The following is an 11845-nucleotide window of genomic DNA, read 5'->3' as shown; positions in this document are numbered from 1 at the left end:
CCATTAGGAGAATATCTAACAGTGAAAGATTAGCAAGAAGAAAGGCTTAATGAGCTTTTGGTACTAAGACAGAGGCAAAGATGAGCAAATGAACTTGTAATTCTACTTTTGATTGTAAGATCCCTGTGATTACAGCATGGCACTAGAGTGTGTGGTCTTTCCACCCTCTCCACCTTGCTATTTCCAGGAAAATAATAGCTGACTACCAAAGGTTTGCTGAGAGGAATTTTGCTCAGTATTCCAGAGCAGCTGAACTATACCTCCCCTGGTTAGTTTATGTCGTAGCAAATTTGCATTTTTTAATGTATTGGAAAACAATTTATTGCTGTAAGAATGCAGTAATTTTTAAGGATTTTTTAAAAAGTATCAGGATATCTTCATAAGATAATGGACCAGATTTAGTCATTCTTCTGAGAAATTTAGGTTGCATTAATATAGGATAACAAGCAAAATCATGGCATAAATATTTTTAGAAGTTCATTGAACCACAGCCAGTTCTCATGAAACAATTTTTTAAATGCTGTGTCTTACATTTTATTTTGGAATAGTATGTAACAGATATTTTAAATGGGTGACAAATGCTAAATCATCCTGACTAAATAGGATTTGGATAATTTCCCAAAGGAATTGGAAACTAGATAATTTTATAATGGAATTGAAAAATTTCTCTGGACCATTTTGGAAATAAAAATTGATAATGGGTATGATTTTAGTTGATTAGCAATCATCTAGTGGTGTCCTTAGGAAAACATCACTGTGAATAGGTTGATGAAAATTAATATGCATTTCTGGTTTAAAAATGTAAGTTTATTAGTATTCATAAGAAAGAATTTTAAAATAATTTTAAAAGTGATTTCTGTACTTTTTTTTCTTGAATTCATTGTTCAGTTTTGATCAGCTTACTACAGTAAAATTGTGAAGTTTTGTGCCTTGAGCTCAGAGAGTACTTGAATTATTTTATTTATGTGGACATTCTGTTTTTGTGTTTTAAAGTCTGCTGTGACACTGACACAGCCTTTTCATTTGTCTATTTGAATGACAAGTGTCTATTATGTCTAAAAAGTAACCAATGGAGTTAGTGGATCAAAGAGCCCCACTATATGTGATCAACAGGAAAACCTATTTAAAAAATATTAATGTATAATGGAGCTGTGTAGATTTTACATCCTCTGAGGAATTAGAGAGTATGACTAAAATGTTTTCATGAAGAACTTGGCTCTACAAAAAATACTTAAGAACATTGACATAGTAAAACACGAGTACTTTATGGCCAAGAGATTTGGTCTTTAAATACTGCTTTTGTTTTCTGACTCCTGTGATTGACTTACATTTAATTTGAAAAAGTTTTGTCCTTTGGCCAAAGAAAAATTGCCTATTCATGACCACTAGACTGAAATACATAGTAAAGTAAAAATAAAAGAAAAAGCATAATAATATGGCTTTCAATCATATAGGAAAATGATATGCAGTTGATCCTCCCTTTTCACAGGTTCCATATTTGTGAATTCTACTCACTAAAATGTATTTATAAGCCCAAATTAATACATGCGGAACTTGTACATTCATTCATGGACACATGCACAGTGATGAAAAATTTGAGTCTCCTGGTGTGCATGCTCTTAGCTGAGATCAAGCAAGATGATGCCTGCCTTGCTGTTTCAGCTCAAATACTGTAAACGAGTGTCCTCCCATTCTATTTAATATCACATTTTTCTCATTTTTGTGCCTCTAGTTGATGATTCTGCTGTTTAAAATGGCCCCTAGATTGTTGTGTTGCCTAGTGTTCCTAAGGTAATAAGGCTGTGATGTACCTTAGAGATAAAATGTGTGTGTTAGACAAGCTTCATTCAGGCATAAATTAGAGTGCTGTTGGCTGTTCAGTGGTAATGAATCAACTGCATATATACGTATAAATTATATATTAAAAATGTATAAAATGATTTTAAACAGAAACACATAAAATTGTTTGGAATGGAACAATTTGGAAGTGTGGAAGCAATGGGAATATTCACTATTCACTAATTCAGTATGCATGCTGACTTTATAGAATAATACCATGAATAATGAGAATTGAGTTTATTACCTCTGAAGTCAAAACTTAATTTCCAGATGAAAGTTACAATGGATATTATTCCATCTTGTCTGTTGGTTTGCTTACAATGGATGTTGAAGCCCTAAAATTAATTTGTGGCTGAAATGTCATAAAACAAAATTTTAGGGGCAGCCCAGGTGGCTCAGCAGTTTAGCACCGCCTTTGGTCCAGGGTGTGATCCTGGAGACCTGGGATGGAGTCCCATGTCAGGCTTCCCTGCATGGAGCCTGCTTCTCCCTCTGCCCGTGTCTCTCATGAATAAATAAATAAAATCTTAAAAAAAAAAAAAGACACAAATTTTATTATGTTACTTAGAATTCATCTTCTTTATTTTTCTTTAAAAATGATAATACTTGTTACATTTTGTAGCCTTTTAACAACTGCCTTCTGCTATTTTCAGGAATATTTTTATTGTGAAATAATATTGATACCAAATTGCATTAAATTGTCACAATTTATATAAAGTAAGGAAAACTAAGGTTACAAAAGGTAAGGTGAACAATGCATAATGTTTGTGTCTAACGTTGTCATCTACTTTTGATGGAATTGATGATAAGCATTGTAGCAACCAACACAAAGTGGAAAAGATCTGTTAAAAGATTTGATGTCCATACAAACCAACCAGCTACTCAGGTAACAAATACTACAGTTACTGCTAATACAGACATCCAAAAGTTACACACTGAGAACCAAAAAAGAATACACACTCCTAAATAGGAGGTAAGTCAGGTGGTTTTAGAAAGTGTTTCTCCTCCTCCAAGAAAACTAGCTGGTGTTAAAGTACTTTATTAGAATACAGTTTAATAAAAGACATTGCTAAAAAAAAAATAAAAAAAAAAATAAAAGACATTGCTGATATGACTCAAGTAGACACTTCTCTGATCCTTGGTTTACTGCAGGGGAAGAATTAGACTGTGCATAACAAAACAATTTTTTTTTTAATTTTTATTTATTTATGATAGTCACAGAGAGAGAGAGAGAGAGGCAGAGACACAGGCAGAGGGAGAAGCAGGCTCCATGCACCGGGAGCCCGATGTGGGATTCGATCCCGGGTCTCCAGGATCACGCCCTGGGCCAAAGGCAGGCGCTAAACCACTGCGCCACCCAGGGATCCCACAAAACAATTTTTGATTCATGCTTAAGTACCACTATTTTCTCTGAAGGCTTAGCAACTAACCAAACCATAAAAACATACACCTACACTTGAGTCTAGATATTCTGATTCAATTTATGTGTTTTTGGTCCATTGTCATTGAGTAGGAATAATTAATATTTCTATATATGAGAATATTCTTTGTGCCAGCCACTATGATACGTGTTTTGAATTTATTATAAACTCAAATAGCCAGGGAGTACCAGTGTGTAGCGGACACTGTATTTGCACTTTTTACAGCAACTATTATTACATACAAATCATGTAGTGATTCAGATGGATAAAACAACCTGTAAGAGTAATTCAGACATTGATTTCATAGCTTTAGTCCACTGATTTAAATTTTTCTCTCATCACTAAACATCCAGTTAAATAATTAAAATTTCAAGTATCATTGTGAGAGATTGTATATTTGTTCTTATTTGGTTATATTCCTTTTGTATTGCTTGGTGGAAGAAATTCCTTTAGTACTGTTTAATGAAATTTATTTTCCGTTATAAGACACAGATGTTGGAAAAACACAGGATCTTAATATTTTAATAATAGATTTGGGGAAACTATTGAAAAAGGCCAATTCATTATTTTTCCCTACTTTAAAATTTTCAGGTGGATATTTTAATAATAGACCAGTCTATGTGTGGGAATTTGTAACATTGCAGTGATGATTAACTTGAAAATTTTTCTATTATAGACTCTGTTTTTTCCAAAGATTGACTTTGCCTCACCATCAACAAACTCTTCATCTAAGATTGATTCCTGGGTGTCATATGTTTACAAGTCAGTGGGAATTAAGCGCATCTCATACATGCTGAAAAGCCAAATAAGGAAATGTATTCCTTCTCTTAACAGTTCTAATTTAACTTGTAAGTTAAATTCAGTGTTAGTTTTCAAAATTCTTTAAATGTTTAATTACAGAACACAGTAGCAGAGATAATCAGAGTAGTAAATGATCGAAAGTTTTTAGAAAGTATTTGAACATACCATCTAAGATTTAATATGACTTAATTGCAGAACGTATGAAAAGCCCCAGTACATATGTGTGGAGTTCCTTTAGTCGATTTAAATGAATGTTGCAGCAGTTACTAAATTGCATTTTACATATACTCAGAAAGAGTTTGACTTGTCTGGCATGCATTTGTGTTTTAATGGTGAGTATATTTCCAAAGACACAGATTTTAGCAATATGGGGAATTGCAGAGCTGCTTTGGATGCCAGAATAATTATTTCCTCTCATCATTGGAAACATTCCTGAGGGGTTTTTTTAGCTATCACTGTAGAGTCTGGAATTTGAGTTAAGTGTCTCCACTGATAATGTTTAGAGGACAGAAACAAAAGTGACGGTTTCATGCAGATACAGTTATAGATATGTAGCCTTTGACTTTGCTGTTAATTATCAATTTTCCTTAATTTGCATAATATACCTTTCATTTTAGATTTTTTTTAAAAGACTTCGATATGAAAAATATTTAAGATTGATTCTTTACAGTATGCATACAAAAGGCACATAAGAAAGAACATGTCATACCTTTGCCCTATAGTTTGGAAAGTTATTTAAGTATTTTGTAAGCAAATATTTTACTCTACTTTCTGGTTGTGAATTTTATGAGAAATTTATGAATAGCATGATAGTCTGTCAGCATGTTCATATAACTAAAGTTAGAAATTAAATATAAAGAATAATGTTCAGCTTTTGTGAATTGCAAGTAAATAACAATCCAAATAATCCTTGTTTATAGGGATTATAGACCAAGAAACAATTTTCATTACAGGAAAAGACATACTAATCTAATGTAGTATTTTTTTTTAAGTATGATGTGGCATTTTCTGAGTTAAGTGTAGCTTTAGAAATTGTTGAAGTTTTGATTATTTGGTCTTGAGATTGAAAGATTATTTAAAAGGATAATATGTAGTATGTGAGAATTTAAAAAATGTCCCATACATTTGAAAGATTTCTAAATAGTTTATGATGTGGTTATTTTCAGTCCTATTTGGGATTTTAAGTCTGTTAAAATTAGTAATCAAATGTCTTTTTTTGTTTTTATGTTTTGAAAAGGGCTAAAGCCAGTTTTTAGGTTGACTTGGGCAGAAAAGTGAAAAGAGAATGCTCCACTTTAACCGATGTCCGCATCTGAAACAAATAGCCCAGAAATGTTTTTCTAGTATACATGTTAGAACGGATAAACATGTGCAGCTGTTTCTTTCAAGAACCTTTGCACTTGCAGAATTCAGGAAGTCATGGCACTCAACCCACTCTGTTGTTGGAGACAAAAATATTATCCTGATGGGACCGCCTGGTGCTGGGAAAACAACTGTAGGCAGAATAATAGGTCAGAAACTAGGTTGTTGTGTCATCGATGTGGATGATGATATCCTTGAAAAAACCTGGAATATGAGCGTGTCTGAAAAATTACAGGATGTTGGTAATGAGCAATTTTTAGAAGAGGAAGGAAAAGCCGTGTTAAACTTCTCTGCATCTGGAAGTGTGATTTCCCTTACGGGGTCCAATCCAATGCATGATGCTAGCATGTGGCATCTGAAGAAAAATGGAATAATTGTATACCTGGATGTACCTCTAATAGATATAGTAAGCCGTCTAAAATTAATGAAAATAGATAGGATCGTAGGTCAGAATGCTGAAATATCTCTGAAAGACTTACTTAAGTTTAGAAGACAGTATTACAAGAAGTGGTACGATACCCGTGTATTTTGTGAAAGTGGGGCTTCCCCCGAGGAGGTAGCTGACAAAGTGCTTAAAGCAGTTAAAAGATACCAAGATGTGGACTCAGAAACATTCATTTCAACAAGACACATTTGGCCTAAAGACTGTGAACGGAAGGTTTCGACAAAATTCTTCAGTGAAGCAGTGATTGAGGGGTTAGCTTCTGATGGTGGACTCTTCGTTCCTGAGAAGGAGTTTCCAAAATTAAACTGTAGGGAGTGGAAAAGCCTAGTAGGAGCAACCTACATAGAAAGAGCACAAATACTGTTGGAAAAGTGTATACATCCTGCTGACATACCTGCTGCCAGATTGGGAGAAATGATTGAAACTGCTTACGGGGAAAACTTTGCCTGCTCAAAAATTGCCCCTGTCAGGCACCTTTCAGGCAACCAGTTCATCCTGGAGTTGTTTCATGGACCAACGGGATCATTTAAAGATTTGTCTTTACAGCTTATGCCTCATCTTTTTGCACACTGTATTCCACCAAGTTGCAATTATATGATACTTGTAGCTACTTCAGGAGACACAGGGAGTGCAGTCTTAAATGGCTTTAGCCGTATTAATAAGAATGATAAGCAAAGAATAGCTGTGGCCACATTTTTTCCTGAGAACGGAGTAAGTGATTTTCAAAAAGCACAAATAATTGGCAGTCAGAAAGAAAATGGATGGGCAGTGGGTGTCAAGTCAGATTTTGATTTTTGCCAGACAGCTGTGAAAGGAATTTTTAAAGATTCTGATTTTACTGGCTTCCTTATTATGGAATATGGAACAGTCTTAAGTTCAGCCAATTCCATAAACTGGGGCCGACTGCTTCCCCAAGTAGTTTATCATGCTTCTGCATATCTTGATCTTGTTAGCCAAGGATTTATTTCTTTTGGAAGCCCAGTTGATGTCTGTATTCCCACTGGAAATTTTGGTAACATTTTAGCAGCCGTGTATGCCAAAATGATGGGAATCCCTATTCGAAAATTTATTTGTGCCTCTAATCAGAACCATGTTTTGACTGATTTTATAAAAACAGGACATTACGATTTAAGGGAGAGAAAATTAACACAGACCTTTTCACCAGCAATAGATATTCTTAAAGCTTCAAATTTGGAACGACATTTACACTTGGTGGCTGATAAGGATGGAGAATTAATGACAAAATTATTTAGTCAGTTAGAAGAGCAACATCACTTCCAGATAGAGAAGATGCTAGTTGAGAAACTTCAGCAGGATTTCGTGGCTGACTGGTGCTCTGAGGGAGAGTGTCTGGCAGCCATTCATTCCACCTACAATACTTCAGGATATATTCTGGATCCACACACTGCTGTTGCAAAAGTGGTTGCAGACAGAATGCAAGATAAAACCTGCCCAGTGATTGTCTCATCTACAGCTCATTACTCCAAGTTTGCACCTGCTATCATGCAAGCTTTAAAGATTGAAGAAATCAACCATAACTCATCAAGTCAGCTTTATTTACTGAGTTCATATAACGCACTGCCTCCACCGCATGAAGCTTTATTAGAGAGAACGAAACAGCAAGAGAAGATGGAGTACCAGGTCTGTGCAGCTGATGTGAATGTCCTGAAGAGTCATGTGGAGAAACTAATACAAAGTCAATTCATATAAATTTTTTTTGAATAAAATATTTCTTTCTGGCGATAAACATATGATAATAAATTCCAGATGTTGATTTGGAATAAAATAGCATTTTCATTTTTTTTTGTAAATATATCTACATGTAGATCTTTTCTCTTTTCGAATTTCAATAACGTGATTTCTATAACAACATTGTACCTGCACATGCCCATTGGAACCTTATAATCTGGAAGTGACAAAAGGGTACCATAGTGCATGGACCTTTGTGTTGCACTGTGCTTTGCACTCATGAGGGATATATCAGTTTCCACTACCTTATCCCCACTTTTAAGTGGATCAAAATGTCTGGTATTCACCTGGAAATTAAATATTTAAGCATGGCTGTTAAGTAATACATGTGTAACCATCACTAGTTTTCTATTGACTAGAAAGGTAATTATCATTCAAATGGCTAACTTGTACGGAAGAAGTAGTAAACTCACTCTTAAAATAGGGCGAGTGTTTTTACCTCTTTTCAAACTCCCGTTATGGACTACAACTAACTACATATATCCTACACCATCCAAATTAGCTAAGTGCTCTGTCCTTGACTCCCCTTTGGATGGTTATAGTTAGGATGAGGTACTTTGAAAATCATGAAACATGATTTAAATCTAGGACATAATAGTCACCATATAACTATTTAGTAGTGGATATAGAAGTAAAATTACTTATCTATTTCATGAGAAAAATTTTCCAAACTTCAGAGTATCTGAATAGTCTTAATAGAAGTATATTTATAGTTATAGGTAACAGTTTTTCTGTGTTATTTGGAGTCAATTGCTATATAATTTGTCTCTCTTTTCAATGAACATTGTCTTTTTTGACAACTGAAGTCACAATTGATACACACATATCTAGATTTTCTTTCTTTGTAGTAACTAATTTTGACCATGATTTACATTTATGAATTTACTGGATATTTTATTTCTGAATATGAGATTGTTGCTGAAAGGATCTGTAGTGTAATGGACTACTCCCAACCACAAGATGGCATTCCTAACATAATTAGTCTTTGTTGATAACATTCTGCTTCATTTTCTAAGAGAGCTACCTCCATGAAGAAACATATTAAAAGTTGTAAGGAAAAAATTTTTAAATAGTTTAATGAGTGGAAACAATGCGTTTAAAAAATATTAAAAATCAAACCAATTTTGCATTAACATTGGATCTCTGGATTGGCTTCTGCAAAGTTAAGTTCTAAAACTAAAAATTGAAAACCAGAAGCAGTGACAAGAAAATAATGGAGGATTCAAAGTTCCCTTATTCACGTATTCTTATTTTTTTCTTTTGTTTTTAAGAATATCTGTTTAAGTGGATATGTTTAAAAAATAGAAGAGTGAACAGCTAAAAGTTCACCATGCATATGAGAATGCACTATTTTTCTGAAAGGGGGACCAACAGTGCTAAAAAAAAAAAAAATGAATTCTGTCCTCAAGCACTATAGCTAGGGAGACCACATGAAAAATGAAGCCACGTACAACACAAAAGAGTTCCTGCAAGAAGATAGATTATGAGTAAGTAAAAAATGAGTGATACAGTTAAGTGCTGTAAGGATTATAACAAAAGGAAAGGATTGACCTGGAATAGAACAGGTTTCACAGAGGACATAGAACCTGAAGTGGGTCTTGAAGGATGGGAAGATTTTCTAGGTGAAAAAGAAGGGGAAATATATTCGAGACAGAGGCCAGAGAAACCTGTAAGGTGATATGTCCAAGAGAGCACCTGTGTTTGTGGTCAGTTGTTAATCTCACTGCCCCAAATTGTCACTTGATGCCTTCATTTCTTCTCAAACCCAGCTTCATCCTTCCCCTCTAAGCTAATAACCTTGCCTTATTCAAGAAAAATGAGCCACCATATCTGATGCATCTCCATTTCCCATCAATTGTATAAATCTGTGCATATTATTCTAGCTTTTCCTACTTCCGTCTGCCTGAATGAGTCGTGCTTGTCCTTCACATGTGTCATATCTCATCAGTCATCCCTGCTGTTTCTTCAGCCTCCGGTCTCTGATGGAACGTTTGTGTCATTCAGGTTCTCTCTCTTCATATCTTAAAATCATAAGAGCAAAACAAAATTTCTGTAAACATTCACATTTCTTCCCATCTATTATTTCTTTATACTCAAGATCAGTGGTCTTCAAAAAGAGTTGTCTATACAGTCACATTTTCTTCTCATTTTCTCCAGTGTGTAAAGTCTATGTAAAGTTTGATGAGTAATCAAATACCCATATACTCACCATCTTGCTCTTAAGAGTAGAGCCTTACACCTTTGATATACTATGCTGTCTCCTCTTTGATGACATGCACTTCTCTCCCCCACAGGTAACCATTATCCTAAATTTTCATCATTCTCTTGTTTTTATACTTTTTCACTGCTTAGTTTTGCCTTTTTGTTTTGAATTTTATGTAAATGGAGTCACATTGTATGTATTTTTCCATGCCTTTGCATTTTGCTTGAAAACCTTAAAATAAAAAAAAAAGAAAGAAAGAAAACCTTAAAATACATCCATGCAAATGAGTGGAGTCACAGTTCATTGATTTTTATTACTATATAATATTCCATTGTATGAATACCACAGCCTATCCATTTACCAGTTAATATATATATAGACTAATTTTTATCTGTTCTTGTATGCTGTAGGTATATTGTTTTGTAAAGCTTGTGTTGGAGACTAGTGAATATGGGCTTTCAAATGTTTGTACTTATTTCCAAGAATATGTAAAAATAGATTTCATGTCTTGGTATTATTAAAAACTAGTGCTTTGTTTATGAAACGAATTATTAAATTTCAGACTACAATTTCTAGCTTTAACTATCTTTGAGAAATTGTTTTATAATGTCATAGTGAATTTAAGATTTGGGGGGAAAATAAGATTTTAAAATTACATATTAATGGAAATCAAAATATGTTTCTGTCAAATTAGATGGTGGAAGGCAATAAATTGTTTTTTATGAGGTTTTTGTTGGATTGTAATACTTCACTTTGAAAAACAATAACTTATGGCAAATACTGTTTGAATCCATCAAATAATTTATAAACCTTACATAATTCAAACTACTTAATATTAGTTTTCTTAAAAAGGCTATTTTCATGTGAATCTCAAACCCATAAAATCATAAATAGTACAGTTTTTGTACCAATCCAGGAACATGAAAAATCTCCATATGAAATAGTTATCAGTATGGGTACCGTGTATCTATTCCAACCATTAAATCATTAGTTTTTCTCTCTTCCAATTTTAAAAACAAATAGCCTCTTTCCAAATTAAAGTTACCATAAGCTCTTCTGTTTCAAAAAAGTAGAGCCAAAAAAATTGCCGGTGTTAAGTGAAAGGGACTGTCAGAAACAAAAAAATAAATCAGCATAATGTCTAGCAATATTCTGATCAATTGGCAATATTTTCATGAGAGCTCTACATCAAAAAGTTGAGTTTGCTTTCTACAGTAGGGTGCATTAATCAATTTAGCTTTTTTTCCTAAACTCTGAATTCTTATGACTTTCTTCATCTAAGTGGTAATAATTGTCTTGAGTCACTGCACTGAAGTTACATGTGCAGATATGACACTAATTCAGGTTATCATTAGACACTTATTGAGAGCTTAGTGGTTTATGAAATGCAGAGTTGCTAATGGCAAGTTAAACTTCATTTATAAATATTAGAGGAGTTATGACTTAAATTACTTAAATTCACAATGAATTTTTAAAAATAAATTCTCATATTTGGTAAATGAGTCTTAAAATTGTTCAATTTAATATCATCTCCCAGTAAGTTTGAGGTGTTTTTAACAAATGCTTTATTATTGTTTTTCAAAATGGAAACTTTGAGATCAATATTCCAGAGTTTATGAGAAATGCCAAAAAAAAAAAAAAGAGAGAAAAGCCTCCAGGAACCATTTTGAACAGATAGAAGTTAATTTTTTTTTGATAAAAAGGTATGTTCCTGGCACTCTTTATGGCACAAATATTAACACGTTAATATTTAAATACTCAATAATTTTATTTCAGATTAAACTAGGCTTGTTTGTATAATGCAACACTAAAATGTAATTTAATTATATGCTCAACAATAGGTTTTCTTTGAAGCCATGTAAAAAATATTGTTTTGGGTATACTTGGCAACATATGCCCCAGACTGGCAATCTGTGTGATAGTAAGTACGTCATTTTCCTTAAAATTAGAGGCCTTCTATACTTTGTTTTGTTTACAGCATTCATTATCTCATGTTCTTATTGAATAAAAAGTATTTTGGAAAAA

The 11845-nt window shown here is 33.4% G+C and overlaps 1 protein-coding gene across 4 annotated transcripts in view; it reads left to right on the top strand.

The window, feature by feature from the left end:
• Positions 1-11845, top strand: part of THNSL1 (threonine synthase like 1) — a 14503-nt gene extending 2658 nt beyond the window's left edge. For 3 of the 4 annotated variants that reach the window (XM_072825315.1, XM_072825313.1, XM_072825316.1), the window contains exons 2-3: positions 3937-4108; positions 5299-11845. In XM_072825315.1, the coding sequence (XP_072681416.1) occupies positions 5347-7578 (2232 nt within the window). In that variant the 5' untranslated portion in view covers positions 3937-4108; positions 5299-5346 and the 3' untranslated portion in view covers positions 7579-11845. The remainder of the gene's footprint in view (positions 1-3936; positions 4109-5298) is intronic. The other variant, XM_072825317.1, reaches the window with a different exon arrangement.

Source organism: Canis lupus, chromosome 5 (assembly GCF_048164855.1).
Source record: "Canis lupus baileyi chromosome 5, mCanLup2.hap1, whole genome shotgun sequence".
NCBI classification, from domain to species: Eukaryota; Metazoa; Chordata; class Mammalia; order Carnivora; family Canidae; genus Canis; species Canis lupus.
The sequence above is the reverse complement of the archived record's forward strand: the minus strand, read 5'-3'. Positions and strand labels throughout refer to the sequence as shown.